Below are 17,458 nucleotides of genomic sequence, written 5' to 3'. Positions count from 1 at the left end.
ATTGTAAAATCTTCCCGCTCCTTTGGACTATTTTAATTTCCACTATCATGAGATTTCAAATGAATAATAATATGTATGCGCGCGAAAACTATTCATTAGCATTCTACTACCGTGGCGTACTGTAATAATTGGTATGACGTATTTCGTCTGTTAGTTCCGTGAGTTGAATCAGGGAGTTGTTATGGAATAACAACTCCCTGGTTGCATCAAGAAACCTAAACGGGAAGTAGGTATAACGTGCATGCGCAGATCGGAAATCATAACGAAACGACTGACAGTATTCACACGAGAGATTCAAGATACAGGCTGGTCTGCTAATCAAGAGGGACGAGGCAGAAGGATGAGGTGCATTGTGTTATTCTCAATCAACCAAAAGTGGAAGGGACACGTCCGTCCTGTTTCCCGCCAAAATATATGATGCCAAATGGACGTTCATCGATCTTGCAATGTTGATCAATTACACTCATTAAAGGTCTGCTGTATAGACACCAACTATACCACGCTATCGTGGAAAAGTTTCTTGAGATTACGTAATCGACCTGCCCTGGTGGTAAAATGACCTCTTTTTACCAATTAGTCTGCAACGCCTGCCACATATTTTTCTTGTATGAGGGTCTTTGTTTAAACGCTGTATGATTAACTGCACTGTATAGACATGAATATATTTCCACACAGTGTTTACACTAAGAGCCTCAAGGTGTTAAGAAGCTATATATGCTAATCATAGAGCCTGAGGTCGATTTACGACCGTGGCAGGTCGATTACGTAATCACAGAACTTTCCTAGCCGCAGCGTGCTGTAACATGGAGCCAATAAAGCAGATCTTTAAAGGTCCATGATAGTGTGCTATATGTGGGGTCTATACAGCAGACCTTTATGACACTGTCGATCTTTAAAAAGTAGTATTGTGAGATCTGTCATCCAGAAAACGTCAACAATTTGCTATTAAACACAAGATCTTATCGTAGATATCGGGTCAAAGTTCAAGTTGACATGTACGTTCACTCCTTAACAGTAGGACATTGACACGACGGAGAGATACATGCTATTTTGAAGAACAAATAAAATTGAGATAAAAATACCTTGTAGTCATGAGCATCATAGGGAAATAACTGTCATGTTCACATCCTTCAAGTCGGCTGCTTCAGTTGAATTCCTGCCTCCACTTTGATAGCCTACATGATAAACTTTCTTTGTATAAGCGAAACCCTTCATAAGTGACGTCAAACCATGTTTCAGTAGAGTTTTAGTGTGCAGTTCTATATGTAAGAAGCCATTCCATCCTCTGGATTATCTCTGCTCTGTCTCTTTTAAGAAATGAATTATTTGCATTCACATGTGAAATATTTAAATTATCCGCGCGTGGTCCTTTCAGCAACATTTCTGCCATACTACTCTACCGCCATCTGTCTAAAACAAAAATAGGGGGCCAGTAGAGCCTTATGTATATGGCGTTAGGGGACAGTTCCTTGCTGTTAAGTTGGTTGGGGGCCAGTAGAGCCTTATGTATATGGCGCTAGGGGACAGTTCCTTGCTGTTAAGTTGGTTGGGGGCCAGTAGAGCCATATGTATATGGCGTTAGGGGACAGTTCCTTGCTGTTAAGTTGATTCCAATTATGTGTTACATCCAACGTGCTTCTCGGGACCGCTACAGTCTTGTACATATTACTTTCGCGTCCGCTAAAATAAGCAGTTTCCCATGGTCACCAAAGATAGATATTTGGAGGGAACATGGGCGCTTCTAAAAGTCCCAGATCGCGATTACTGACATGTATGTATGTATGTATGTATTGTATTTTAGATCCTCCTGCAAGCAGGAACTCGCAAAGAAGCCATTGGCTTATCAAAGCCGCAAGCTGACCGAAGTCAGTCTCTTAGCTTCATATTGAACGTCCATGAATATGAATTGTCAATTGTCAACAACTCTGTAACTGGACGACATACATTAATCTTGGAGTGACTCGAACTCGGGACCTTATGATTGAAAGGCACCGGCGTTAACAGCTGAGCTAACACTCCTACAATGACAAGATGATACGTCGGTACGTAAATTTGAAGGGGTTATTCTGAAAGTTTCTGAAACTTCTTTTTCAGAGTTATATAACATTTCAAAATTCTGCTCCATCAGGCGGCAAGGAGAAAGAGATAATGCAATAGCTCCCTCTATTTAGGAGGGGGAGGAGGTTCGGAACACAGGTGACCCACCCTGTTGTGGGGAGGGGCATGCTATTAGTCCTCCATATAAACAATGTAAATACCCACGGATGTGTCAACTATAAAAAGAGTCATCATTTAACTTTCTTCAAACCCAACCCCCTTCCCCCTTTCCCCTTCCAAAACCAATACCCTGAACCACAATAACAGTCACACTCTGATTTCAACCAACACAAGTTAAATTAATACATATAAAGTATGCCGACAAATGGTTTCCACTCCACACAAGTTTATTCTTGATCTCCTCATTTTATGTATGGTAGATGATAAGCTCCATCTTTCATTATTGATTTGGCTTTTAATTGATTTTGTAAATCTTTTTCTCTTCAAATATTACATTCGCCAGCTGACAAATCTCTTATATCCGCCACCGCAATACATTAAATTTCAATATCTTTGCATCACATTAGTAAAGTCATACACCACATCTAATCTTGGTCTTCTAAAGGGGGGCCCAACATATAGGTATCCTATGCCAGTCGAACAACATACAACCCTTTAACACATAACACAAACTAAATCCACCTCGATGCTGGACGTCAATTCTCCCACAAGTACCTATAGTGTAACCATACCGTACCCAACAGTGGGACATTGAATTCCCGCTTTTCGCAGGTCACATAAAAAGCATGACCCACCAGTGAGTTATCGGTCTGTTAGAATTTTCAACTGCTTAAATATTCAAAACAGTGTCCCCCCCCCCAATTTTCTTCCATCTATTTCACATGTTGATAGTCTACACCCCCCACCTTACCTATTACTTTATCAATACAAGAAGACCATCACTCAAACTGTTAAAGCAAAGTCTTTAACATATTTTATGCAAATCCCTCGGATTTACTATATACAAACCATGATATATGTATATCTCGTATATTATTAACTCCCTTTTGATATTCCTGCCTGATGATATCAGTCAAAATTCAGCGCATTATTATTATTATTCAAAAAGGGGTCAATTTGAAAAGAATATATAACAGCAAGAATTGAACAGTCTAACATGCATACTTTAAAAGGACATTTGGTTTTTGACTGTCAAATGTAAAATCCACACTGCAGGAAACGTAGACACCACACACAATTAATGTTTATAACTTCAGTCGTACACACCCTGCTGGAAATGATGAGTATGTGCTGGTATCTTTCTGTCTGTGTTGCAGTCTAATTCTATTTGTTTACTTTATTCCCAACAAAATCAGAACGGTATTATGCAAATTATACGCAGGGTACTCCACTACTTTCGCTGTTACTTTACAGTCGAATATATTAAGATAAGGTATTAAAGAGTAAGAGTATGCGTAACCCCTATTATGTTTAAACAACAAAATGTATATTCTAAAAAGAAACTCAAGAAATAAAAAAACATTTTTTTGCTAGTTTGATGAAATATTTACATTTCAGAAAAAAGTGATCTATTTTATACTAAAATGAAGAGCTATTAATTAGGCAAGATGGACGATAAAGAATGATGACTCAGAAGAGAAAAGAAAAAATATGAAAGAAAAAAAGAGATGAAAAATGAGGATATTTTAGGAACCCAAATGTCAAAGTGCATCTACACCCCTGGCATTCAAGGTGGTGGACCCCCCCCCCCCAAATATTTTGGAAGGTCGCCACAACAAGTTTGAAAGGAAAATGGAGAAATGGGCCAAGATTTATGGAAATGAAATAAAGTGGAGAATCTTGAACATTAATTATGGTGTGTGAAGAGTGGCAAAATATATATCAACACTTTTCAACTAAAGAACCTAACTTATATGGACATTTCTAACAGGTACAGGGGGGAGGGGATTTCTGCCCATAGACCCCCATCCCCAGGCCACAACATCCTCCACTGGAAATGATGGTGGTGGTCAAAATTGCGGTCACTAAGAAATATAAGTTTTGAATACCAGAGGTCTAAATGATAAAAAGAAAAGTCTGTATTTAAAGGAGTATTCTACAGTGTCACTAAGCTTCAAAAAACAAATTGAGGAACAGACACAAGTGACATTTTTCAGATTAAAAACAAAGTTCAAGGCTCCTTTAAAAGCAGCATCAATTGGTTCAATTAAAATCTTAAGAAATATGACAGTCAAGGTATATGACAAGGCTGACCAGTATCAAAGCGAGAAAAATATGCTATGCAAAATAATATTACAGTTAACACATAAAGCTTTTCCCATACAATATCGCCCCTCAAAGACAAACAGTCTTTGACTTAAAACTGTGTGGCATATTTGCAAAGATTGTTTTGATTATTACTTGCAGAAGATCATCAAGATTATTAAAAGATAGAATGTTGTTTTTTCCTGGAAATGGAAAAACTGAAAAACCTTCCCCAGTTGTAAAGGGGATTGATTATTCGGTCACATCCTGGTATCACGCTAAAAATATTAAACAAAAGCCCCCTTTTTGTCTGTTTGTTTGCCTTTTATCAGAGGAAACTTTTAATAGCGATATTTGGAACAGAAGTTCCTGTTGTTAAGAAATATGTTCTGGAAATATTGGGGGGTGGGGTGGGGGGACTGGGTGGAAATCTTCTACCACAATACTTACTCCAAACTGTCAGCTTCTATGACTTTTATTTCAGACTAATAGTTTGATAAATTTCACATTTAATTTAAAAATTATACTTTGTTGCATTTGGTGAGATTTTTGAAAAGCAGCTGCAAATAAATTTGATTGCCAATATTTGAGTTTTCTTCAACTGCTACGAGATGTACACAGCTATGGTACACTATACAGTGGAACATAGCAATGCCACATTAAGGGATGTTCACAAAAACTATGCTACAGTGGAGCACCCCTCGACAAACAAAAATAATCATAATTAAAGAAATATGGAGAATTAAAATGGCCCTCTAATATTTATTCTTAAAACTATTGGCAAACACAGAAAGATAATTTTAATATTAATAAATAGGAGAATCAAATAAAGGTCCCATGTGAAATAATTAACATTTTTGACTGTTTCCACTGGTACTTATTATATTTCCATAGTGGTAAACATGATCACCATCATAAAAATAACTTTAAAGATCAACTTTAGAGAAGTTACCATCTATACAACTGAGAAAGTGACCTTCATACGATTAAAAGGTTACCTCCATACGATAGAGAAAGTTACAGATGCCAAAAGTTGACTTTTTTGTTGTTGATCCAAAGTGGTACCTGAACAGCTCAATTTACTATTTAACTTTCCATGAATGTTATGGAAGTTACCTTCATATTATTATGAACATTACCGACATACAAGTGTGGACGTTAGCCTTCATATGACTCAAGGTTACCCTTTGTAAACATTATGTGTGTGTTCATACACACACAATACTGTGCATGTAGAAATCACACATTGTGAATACACAAATGTATAACATACACTACTGTATATGAACAGTACCCATATGATTGTGTGTGGGAAAGAGGCATACAGTACACAATACACACATTATTGTGTGTGTACATATACACACAATCCTGTGCATGCACAGATCACACACTTGTGTATACACACAGTACAACAAACATTACTGTAAATGATCAACACACATATTATGGTGTGTGGGCAAAGAGGCACTGTGGGGAACATTTCCATTCCAGAACAGCTTTCTACCCACGTGCAGAAAGATTAAACGAAAGAAAAAAAGATAAAACTAACCACTCCGACAGTTTTTTTAAATATTTTTTTCATGAGATGACGGGAAGTGGATTTAAATCTCCCTGGGAACACAGTTTAGCCGTAGGAAGAATCTCATTAGCGCCGTTGGCCACCCAGTTCCTCTGTTAATTTAAAATGCTTACAAGTTTCCTTGTTTTTGCAAGTCCTGTCTTGCACTGCAGTTATATTAAATTACATTTTCCAGTGAGTACGCACGAACACAGCATTAAGCAACAGGTATATGTAGGACTCTGCAAGAAGCGTTTTAAACACATGAAAACTAAACAGTGATTGGGCACTTCAACCAGCAGAATTTAGAAATACTGTCGCAGTGCCCTTCCTCCCTCAGTGATTCCCAAACCTAAATATGCAAATCTCTGCTCATCCCATTCATATAGTTGATACAAAATAGCCGTCGGCTAATAACCCCAACCCGGAGAAATATTTAGATGTAGGGTCGCAGATTGTGTGAACGTCACAGATAAATAACATACAGATTATCCTAAGATATCGACCATAATTTTCCAACCGTATTTCTTTCCCTCGGCCTGCATAGCAGAGTACTAAGAGCTTTTGGTCTAGTGTAAGTGTCGATATTTTGCAGGTTTATTTATGACGATAAATATGAAAGAGCTCCTTCCTTCTGCCAAACTATTCTTCTAATACTTCTGAGGTTTCAAAAAAATAATACAAAGCAAATCTCATGGCAGATATAAGTAATGCTATCCCGCATTATGCTAAAAGCCTTTCATTCGAAGAAATCTGCTGTAAGAGATTAAAACGACAAAATTCACCTTTATCGAGGGGTTAGACGATTTTGTGTAGGTCAAAATATACTTGATAGAATATACAAGGCAAAGAAAGCATTTACATGAGAGAAAAAGACCAAACATCAAAACAGAAACGTGTACCTATGGTCTATGGTAAGTCTATGGTAAAAACAAAATGATGCATAAGGTGGACTCATTCCTTTCCCTGTCTTTACAGCTTTATCGTCCGAAATAAATTCTTCAAAGTTTTCAAAGAAAATTTGATCAAATCCAGTTACTACTCTATCAGCCGAGCCAATCCTCATGATAACGAAGAGATGATTGATTCAAGGCAGGTGGTTTGCAACCTCAAATGAAGACAATCTTTTTTCTGAGAAATATGTATTCTGATTAGAAACCGTAGAGAAAGTGAGAGATAGCGAGATACAAGTTTAATCGTACAACCTATCACAACCATCGTTATTTTACATCTTTGACTCTTTATGAGATGGGATGAACTCAAAAACAAGAAGCAACAAAACTTAAATTAAATATACAAGCCAAAACACCGAGCTTTCAATTTACTGGCAGAATTCAATGTTCGAGACTAAAATAAATAAAAATAAAAAAAAAATTGGGAAACCACCAAGGCCTTAGTAGTAAAATACTGGAAAAGATTTGATGGTACATGAGATGGATTTTACAATAGATTTCAAACTCACATTTTGCTCCTGTGAGTGATATCTGTTTCCAAAAGAAATTATATACATCAAACTTGACAAGCTAATTTACATGTAATAGGTGCTTATTCGCAGAGGATATATTTTACTGCAGCTGCCACCTGAGAGAGTAAAACTGTTTTCCCTGGATTCAACCGGTTTGAAAACTCACAGACCAAACTGTAAATTAAACAGTGCTGTTATGACTGCAGTCAAAACACTGGCTGTGTTTTACTGCCAGCCTGCCATGAATCCAATAAAACAAAAATACAACCGAACGCTCCGTGCTTTCTGTTAAAACATATAATCAAACGTTAAAAGGTGTTTTCCTTTTTCTTTTCAGAAAGTGTTCCTACTAACATCTTTCGATGCAGGAAAGCGGAAAAAAAACTTAAAATACCTGGGACTTAAATACCAGTTTCTGTTTTCAGACATTCCTATTACCAGGTACACGATCAGCTTGTCGTGAGAACCAATCCAAATTTTGGCAAAAATATTGGAGTCCAATTAACGACAGCTGTCTGGATCTCTTTTAAGTTTTACATTATAAAACAATGAATATAATTTCTAATATATTGTACAAAAACACCACACCACATCAAGTCATTTCTGTCTTTCTTTCTTTATTACAGTTATTAATCCACATTTAATATTTAAACTCTGGTGAAATAAAATCCCCCCAATCACGATCCTGAGCTTCTTCATATCCAGCCTTGCAGGTATAATATACAAAAGTTTCCTCGAGTGTCCTCGATGGCTACGTTTGTACACTTTGTACACAGAAGTAAAAGTACGATGGCTACCATGACCCAGACCCGCTCGTCGGAGTTGAGACCCGCTCTACCTCCAGAGGGGCGGGATAAAAGTTGCATACATCACAGTGCGGTTTGGATGGAAGTAACACAGGGTGTTTGCATGAAGTTGCAATGTGTGTTGGGTACATGTTTGAGCTTTATTACTATCAAATGTTTTTTTTTTTCCAATTTTTTTTTTCTTCACATTGATGCCCCCTCCTAAAGACCTTTTTCGTACGCACCCGTCCCATCTTGAACAATATTATGATTGACATAGCCTTGCGGGCCCTAACCTCTCCCACACCCCTACATCTCTGTTTAACCTACACCTCTGCCTCTACAAGCTACCCACAGTAAAATAATGTAACCGAATCCTTGTGTAGAAGACCTCAGACTTCCAAATCTTGCCTTGGCTTCATAAGATTTGAATGCAGCAATAATGATGCAACGGTCGCAAATTACAGAGCAGCGCCAGGTCACGACTCGCTCACTTGTTGAAACATCTCAGTGAAAAATATTAAGAAAATGCAGCATTTCCATTGCATTGAAAAGCTACTGCATGTTCTTGTTTGACAAAGCTAGCATGATTTTCTTTTTCAGGAAAATACATCCTAAAATTGACTGCATTTCACTAAAATATTTTCATATAAAAAGAAAGAAAAAAAAATAAACAAATTATATAGTCGCAAAGTTTTGAAGATGTGGAAAAGTGTTACTCCCAGAGCCCTATGATGTATGCAACATTTAACATATGGTAGTGTAGAAATCGAAATAAAACATTACAGCACAAAATGAAACAAGCAAAAACAAAATGGAGGGGGGGGGGCGAGGGGAGAGGGAATAAAGGGGGAAAAAAAGAAGAAGCTATGTACATGATTAAGCAGCTCCGACCAGCAGAGCCGTCAAGGAACGGATCATGAGAGGAGATCCTCCATACTTGTAATACTGCTACGGCGACTACTGTGGTGCGAAGCCATCGGCGAATTATGCCAGAGTAACGCGTCGGATACGACCGGCGAAGAACTGTCCTCGATCATGTCATCCAACATGGAGCTGCTGTTACCCGTCAGGCTGTTGTGGTTCAGCACGGAGTTCTGGTTCGGCAGCTGGTTGTTCGGGTTCACCAGCGTGGCGGACTGGTTGCGGGGCCCGAAGCCGCCCATGGTCTGCATGGGGCTCTCCTGCGGGGCGTCGACCTTCATCGACATGTCAAGGTTCTGCCCGTTCAGCGAAATCAACTGCGTGGCTAAGGCGTCCGTGTTTGTTTCTAGGCTGTAAGGGTTCACGTCCAGATTGTGCTTCTTACAGACCATCTCTAGTTCCTGTGGGGGAAGGGACGGGGAGAGAGAGAGGATGAGAGAAAAATTATGAGAATTGAAAACGGTCACTAGGTGATGTCCACCAATTATTCAAGTTGTAAAATATTTGATTCATCTGGGAAACTGGGTGGTTGGGGTTTTTCTTCAATGAGGTTCTCAATTATATGATGGCTGTATTTTGACCAGGTCTGTACTTTAAGTGCTTCAAAATAGAATAACCATGATATAAATTGGTCGATATTGAATTTGCCTGAGCATACCTGTTACCCTAAGCAGCATTCTCCTACACAGTACAAGTGAAACCTTGATAAAAGCATATCTGTAGTCTAAGACCCATTCTCCTACACAGTAAAAAGAGAAACCTTGATATACAGTAAGCATACCTGTAGTCTAAAGAGCATTCACCAACACATTAACAAGTGAAACCTTGATATAAGCATACCTGTATTCTAAGCAGCATTCTCCTACACAGTACAAGTGAAACCTTGATAAAAGCATATCTGTAGTCTAAGACCCATTCTCCTACACAGTAAAAAGAGAAACCTTGATATACAGTAAGCATACCTGTAGTCTAAAGAGCATTCACCAACACATTAACAAGTGAAACCTTGATATAAGCATACCTGTATTCTAAGCAGCATTCTCCTACACAGTAACAAGTTAAACCTTGATATAAGCATACCTGTAGTCTTAGCAGCATTCTCCTAAACAATAACAAGTTAAACCTTGATATAAGCATACCTGTGTAACCTAAGCAGCATTCACCAACACAATAGCAAGTGAAACCTTGATATAAGCATACCTGTATTCTAAGCAATGTTCTCCTACACAGTAACAAGTAAAACCTTGATATAAGCATACCTGTAGTCTTAGCAGCATTCTCCTACACAGTAACAAGTTAAACCTTGATATAAGCATACCTGTGTAACCTAAGCAGCATTCACCAACACAATAGCAAGTGAAACCTTGATATAAGCATACCTGTATTCTAAGCAGCATTCTCCTACACAGTAACAAGTGAAACCTTGATATAAGCATACCTGTATTCTAAGAAGCATTCTCCTACACAGTAACAAGTGAAACCTTGATATAAGCATACCTGTAGTCTAAGAAGCATTCTCCTACACAGTAACAAGTGAAACCTTGATATAAGCATACCTGTAGTCTAAGAAGCATTCTCCTACAGTAACAAGTGAAACCTTGATATAAGCATACCTGTAGTCTAAGAAGCATTCTCCTACACAGTAACAATTGAAACCTTGATATAAGCATACCTGTAGTCTAAGCAGCATTTTCCTACACAATAACAAGTTAAACCTTGATATAAGCATACCTGTAGTCTAAGAAGCATTCTCCTACAAAGTGACCCCAACTGTCTGTGTTTCTCTTCTGCTTTCATGTGTTGTTCTCTCTCTCGTTGAAGTTTTCGGATATAATCCACCGACATCTTCAAGATGCTGCCCTTGTTTTGCCTCTGATCCCTGCCAACAGGTTTAGGAGAATTAAAAATGTTTAAGAGTCAACTCAAATATTGGGTGGATAAAATCCAACTCTGACTCAACAATAAATGTATTTCAAAATGTTCTCTTAAGTGTGCAAATGCTAAGTGAGTACAAGGAGTTAAGAAGGGAGTGGGAGGGGGGTGGTGGAATAATCTTCACCTTTTCCTTCTTTGTCTCTAATGCATGTTTAGTGATCAACAATGGAGAAGGGAAAATCACATATGCTGTCCTAGTAACCAAACAGTCCAACTTCTACAATACACTGTTGGAATGGTGCTGCCTACCACAGAGAAGTAGCTCAAGACATCTTCCTAAAGAATTTGAATTGTGGAATTGTTTAAAACCAGTATCCAAAGCTGCATCCCAGAAGTGAAACTGGAGGAAAGTGTGGCCTGACGAACTCTTGATGGAAAGACTCGTCAAAGCTGGAACAATTGTGGGAATTCTTCTTGATGATAGGGCTGTTTTCAGATGGGTCATAGGCAAATTGGTGGACAATGAGTCCGACCCCTACGTTCCCATGTGCTCAAATAATGCAACGCTCATCCGAGGTCTCTTGTGAAAAGAGGATTTATCCAAGTGAGGTTAGGTAATTCAGAGAATACCATAAAAAGGCAAAACAAACCATCACATGAACAGAAGGAAACAATTAGAAACCAAGGCTGTATTTCGTGAGTCAAGAGTGGGGGAGAGCATTGTTGCCGGCGACCTGATGGAAGGCCTTGATAATAAACACTCGTCAAATCTGGAAAACTGAGCGCGTCGTTTCTTCTTTCTTACTTAAATAGAGAATGTCACCACACAAATACCCATCACAGAGGGAGAGACTTGTGTTTCTGCCATTATTCAATCCTATTTTTAAAGTTTAAAGCAGCTCTTGTTGGTTTTATCGGCAATTTTTTACTAAACCTTAACAAAACCGTCACAATACTGAGTGATTGCTCTCTGTAAGGTGACAATAGTAAAACGAACACCCTTCCTACGCCTCACCCTCCCCTCTCCACAAAGGAAAATGCTCGAAAAGTCTCATTGACCACTCCCTTTTCACAGACCGTCCCAATCATATCAAATGCTCCAATGATTAATTGGCGACAGCAGCAGGTTCTTGAAATAACAGACTACCAGGGTAGATTTCTGCTTCTATTTTGAGTAGCTCATCGATCCGAAAACCAGGAAGTTAACAGGTACTTACGGATCTGGGGATTTCGGTATCAGAGTTCCTAGTTCTTTAATGCGGTCGTTGATGTTGAATCTTCTCCTGCGCTCGACTGATAAAGGAGGAAGCAAGAAGAAGAAAATTTAGTTTTTTACACTTTATGTAGCAGACTGTATATAGCAGCCTGTATGTACATTAGCAGACTATATATATATATATATATATATAAATAGTTATATATAGTTATATACAGTTATATAATTATAGTTATATATATATATAGTTATATATATAGTTATATATATATAGTTGAATGTTGTTGGCTGGTGGGAATAAAAACTGTATCAAGGTCACCCTTGTATATGTCAAACTTACCGACAGTATATAGTGACGGTATTGTAAAAACGATGATACTTACCTGTATTCACTCCAGTCATGCACTTTCTCATCTACCTAATCTGCAAAGATTGGTTACTCGGTTTATCGCATGCGCCCACACAGACCCCACTTTGAAGGAGATTGTGCTAAAAGTTACAATTTTGGCATAACCTCCTCTGAAGCGGGTGAAGTGGGGCACTAACTTTTGCAGATGAGGTAGATGAGAAATTGCACGACTGCTGTGGAGGCGGACGAGAGATGAGTAATGTATAGAATGGCCACTTAGTGAAGAACCATATGTGAGCAAGAAATGGGTGACCAGAAATACCTCTGATGGCTTGAACATTTATCTGCCATAAAAACTGCATTGGATCCTTCATTAATGGCAAGTTTACCCTGACTGTATTGATGGCTTTGGATGTGGTCTACTCCCAACAAGTGGGAGATTAAATGTAAGCCCCCTGCACCCCGGATAAGGAGATATACAGTATCTTGTGGCTTGAACTCTAACCTTGCTGTAGCAACAAACACAATTGTGTGCAGATTATCACTGCTTATGGAACAGCATAACATCAAGTGCATTGCTAAACTGGAAGAGAGTATTTAACCGCTTGCTAAACTGGTTACATTCTATTTATGCCACAGTAGGTGAGTATGCAGATCATAAATGATTCAGTTTGTTGTATAGCAACAACCCACAAAGTATCTTTACCTCATTTCATTAAATAAGGGGGAGTGAAAAAGGGTGAGCCACTGGCTTACACTTTTCTTCTATATCCTGGAAGGCGATGTAACCATATCGAAAGTCATATGCCAAAAACAATTCCTAAGAGAGCAAAGACAATCTTGGACCTGTTTGTTTTCTTTTTTGCAAAAACTGAATTTTGGTGTACTAAGGTTTCCATACTCTCCATAGGGTAACATAGAAAATGTCACAATCAAGTTGTTAAGACTCTAAATTTTTATTTCTGTCTTTCTTGTTTTGGCTATTTAAAATAGAAGCAAAATGCAACCATATTCATTTTTATAACCTATGTTGTGGAAATGCTAATCATGAATGGCAATACCACACAGCTATGAAAGAGTTGTTCTCCTTTTTTTGGGTACTGCCAGCACAGCTTTCAACATTCTCAAAGGACTTAAATGACAAGTAATGTAATGAAGTCTAAGAATGGTATCCCCGAACCCCTGGTACTTCAAGTCTTTCGCATGTAGTTTGCTTATATTCATTACTATGCTCATTGGCTCGAATCACACAGCAATTAACTGTCCCTGTTTATACATTCACCCATTTAAGAGCGATACAGCAGTATATCACATAGCGCACTGCATTGCAGTGTGTTCCATGTTAATACACACAGGTATACATATATATACATATATATGCTGTACACACTACGTGTCCTGTACTTGTTGTTAGTTTGAGTACAGGAACATCAAATTACCGATAGCACAGAACGAGTCTGAACAAACAGGAAGAGCGAGTAAATGAGAGTTACCACAGACGACGAGGTCTCTTTACAATGGGAAGCTAGATTTTACTTGAAAGTTATACAAGCATTTCGACTTCGATTGGCTTTGAGAGTTCAAAGGAATACGAAACTACATGACCTCAGCATAAATAAACTTAAAGAGCGGACTTTCTATATTGCATATCATTTACGAGGAAAGTACAAGCCATTGTCTGATGGGACCAACTCATTAGGCATGGGGGGGGGGTGCATGCCAAAGCTGGAGAAGAAGATTTGTTGGATTTTGCAAGCATGAACTGTTTCACAAATCAAATAACCTCGAATGAAATAAAGACTATATTGCTGCATTAAAAGTCGCTAACAAAATTTATGCCTAAAAGCCTTTAGAAGAGAGAGAGTCATTAATGTCAGTTATATCATCAGTTAACAAACATCAGGAACAAGAAAATATTCCCAACAGAACTACCTATGGAAGTAAACTATGAAACATTTCAGACGCTTGTACTGACGTTATAGAGCAGTTTTGGAATGTCCTGTTCTTTATTACAAAAGGTTTGCAGTTGTTCATACCGTTAGTGCGAGTGCTTTCGAAACATGCGAGAGGAGAGTATAGAGCCGTAATAGCATTTAACAGAATCGTTTCAAACTAATCTTACCCAGCCTAGCATGCTTTGCCTACAAGAATAGGGGCTGAAGTCATTGTTGACATTTAAACTGGTGACGCTAAATTACCAGGTAACTAACTGCACCAAGGGACACAAGGATCAAGTGGAATTTGGTAATGGGACACGACTCCGGCTAGTTTAATAACTGAGGATTCAGTTTTACTCAATCTAACCTTAACCAGAACTACATGAGGTATCGAGGAACACAAAGGGTCACAATGAGGGTGTGTGCATGTGTGTGAAAGAAGGGGAGGGGGAGAGGAGGAGGGAGGTTAGGATGCTGGAGTGGAGTGGGGTAAGGAACGGAAAGGGTGCATAGGGTGAAAGACTGATATGGGCTTGAGGTGCTTTACTCAATCTACCCCTAACCAGAACTACAGGAGGTATCGAGGAACACTAGGGTCACAATGAGGGTGTGTGCGTGTGTGTGTAGGAGGTGGGAGGGGGTGGAGGGGATTAGGATGCTGGAGTGGAGTGGAGTGGGCTAAGTAACGGAAAGGGTGCATAGGGTGAAGACTGATATGGGCTTGAGGTGCTTACTCATGTTGTGGTTATCTTTCTTTTGCCTGTCCTTCGCATATGCCCTTAGCTGTTCCTCTGTCAGGGTAATCGGTTCCTGCTTGATGGTCGACGGACACGACATCGACTGCTGAGCCACTGCCACAGGCATGTTCCCCGATGGCGGAGTGGAGGGGTCCAGGAAACCCTGAGAGACAGTGGGCATCTAATCATGGGATGTAAAGCAAGAGAGAGAATCACATAAATGTAGAGCAAAGAAAATGTTAATCACATAATGTAGAGCAAAGTTAATGTTAATCACATAATGTAGAGCGAAGTCAATGTTAACCACATAATGTAGAGCAAAGTCAATGTTAAACAAGATCACAAAAGAAAGGTTCCAACCAGTTGTGGGCCTATGATTAAAGATTTATCTATAAATAATTTGTTATAAGTAGAAACAGACAGACAGACAGACAGACAGACAGACATACATACAAACACATGCCATTAGATACCAACGTAGAATCTTTTTTAATCTTTAATATACATCTGCCATTCATAAAACAGATCATACGTCACTTTTACAAACCATACAAGAAGAACTTTGCCCACCTTTCTCCGAGGAACGATGAAATTCGCAGAAAAAAATGTTTGATTCGCAGCTCTCGGTCCATACAAACCATACCCTCTTTATAGTCCATACATACAATGAATTGCTCTTTAAGGTTACTGCGAGCAGATGCAATCACAGTTTGGTTGATTCTATTAATCTCAACACACCTCTGCATTACTGGGTAACCCATTTCGATCAAAGCAGGGAGAACAGATTTTACTATGTAATTAAATGCAGCTTTCGACAAAATCAATAGTAATTCCGCATCGGACGACAAAAGCCGGGCGAGTGGAGCAGGAGGGATGGATGGATGGAAGGCATGTACATGTCTCAATTATGATATTGGAAGCTTGGAGAGCTGGTGGGTGACCTTCCCGAAATAGACAATTTCATTAATTAAATATACCGTATACGAATATATACCATACTACACTGGCTGTCGTTTCTGCGGGTTCTGTTGACCTACCGTAACGAGAAATGTTTCGATAGGAGCCGGAAAAAATTTATTAAGAGTAAATTTGCTCGGCAAATTTGTCCATTACAGATTCATGCCAACTATTCAGCAATTAACCTTTTCTTTACATTGGAGGGAGGGGTCAGACGGAGAGGATATTGGATGGGGTCATAAGGGGGGGGGAAGATATTGGATGGGGTCAGAAGGGATTACTGCACAGAGGGGGACATTTGCACACTTCACACTGATGTTTGAACTTGAGAGAAATGTTGGTATAAACTTCTAGGTTCTAAGTGACTCGATGATAAACCATCATCTCAGACGATGATTGGGTACTTTCTATCGTTTTTCTTCTGCCTCTTGTTTTTACTCACCGTAGATGGCATGTGGATAGATGCTTCCTGCAGAAGACGCAGTAAGGCCTCATCTGTGGTGTCGAAGTCGTCGGTGAGAAAATCAACCTACGGAAGAAAACGACAGAATCTGAGGTTATGATACAGAAGAAATTTTCTAACTTCGATTATTTAAACAGCTCTGCACTGAGTTTTGTTCGATTTTCCAACACTATCAAACATCACACATTGCAATACATGTCATCAGTTTGAAACCTCAAGTTTCGATAAGGCTATAAAAATAACAAAGTGAAACTTGCAGACCAAAACGACAAGAGCTTCTTTAAAAAGTGATATTATCATCACACACACGGTGTATATTGTCTGAAAATATTTTAGTGTGAGTATGTTTGCATTGTCAAGTTTCAATAACGTTAAAAAGAGAGAAGGAAAGAAAATGAAATATGCCTTTTTGCATACATGTGTGATTAATATGTGACTGATATGAATAAGTATTTATAATATCCGTACACATATCATTATCAACACTTACTCCCATACACATTAAAAGTTCGCTACAGTAGGTGAAGAATAACATCTCTCAGTCTGTCTATCTATAGTTAATTTGCTTCATTACAGTGAACTCAATTTGAACAATGCTGGCTTTGTAATTGCTGATAATCGCTGATAACTTGTGGACCAAACGACAAAAGCTACTTTGAAAACTGTGTTAAAATCATCACACACAGTATATTGTATATTGTCTGGAAATAAAACACATATAGCTATGCATTTACATACTTGTCTTTTAAGTTCTTTGTGAATGTTGAAAGCTATGCTGGCAGTAGCCAAAAGAGGAAGGTTGCAACATGTCCCAACCAGCCAAAATGCTATCATTTATTAATTATATTAATCTATGATGTATGTACACTGGATGAACATAACATGTC

The 17,458-nt window shown here is 38.6% G+C and overlaps 1 protein-coding gene across 3 annotated transcripts in view; it reads right to left on the bottom strand.

Annotated features, from left to right (window-relative positions):
- Positions 1 to 2,423: 2,423 nt before the first annotated feature.
- The window catches only part of LOC139961997 (transcription factor EC-like), a 50,239-nt gene continuing 35,204 nt past the window's right edge, over positions 2,424 to 17,458 (bottom strand). For all 3 annotated transcript variants that reach the window (XM_071961774.1, XM_071961776.1, XM_071961777.1), the window contains 5 exons: positions 16,551 to 16,637; positions 15,149 to 15,332; positions 12,130 to 12,205; positions 10,769 to 10,916; positions 2,424 to 9,438 (listed from right to left, as the gene is read on the bottom strand). In XM_071961774.1, coding sequence (XP_071817875.1) covers positions 9,031 to 9,438; positions 10,769 to 10,916; positions 12,130 to 12,205; positions 15,149 to 15,332; positions 16,551 to 16,637 — 903 coding nt within the window. In that variant the 3' untranslated portion in view covers positions 2,424 to 9,030. The remainder of the gene's footprint in view (positions 9,439 to 10,768; positions 10,917 to 12,129; positions 12,206 to 15,148; positions 15,333 to 16,550; positions 16,638 to 17,458) is intronic.

Source organism: Apostichopus japonicus, chromosome 20 (assembly GCF_037975245.1).
Source record: "Apostichopus japonicus isolate 1M-3 chromosome 20, ASM3797524v1, whole genome shotgun sequence".
In the NCBI taxonomy this organism is placed as follows: Eukaryota; Metazoa; Echinodermata; class Holothuroidea; order Aspidochirotida; family Stichopodidae; genus Apostichopus; species Apostichopus japonicus.
Note: the sequence above shows the minus strand (reverse complement) of the source record. Positions and strands in the feature narration are given on the sequence as shown.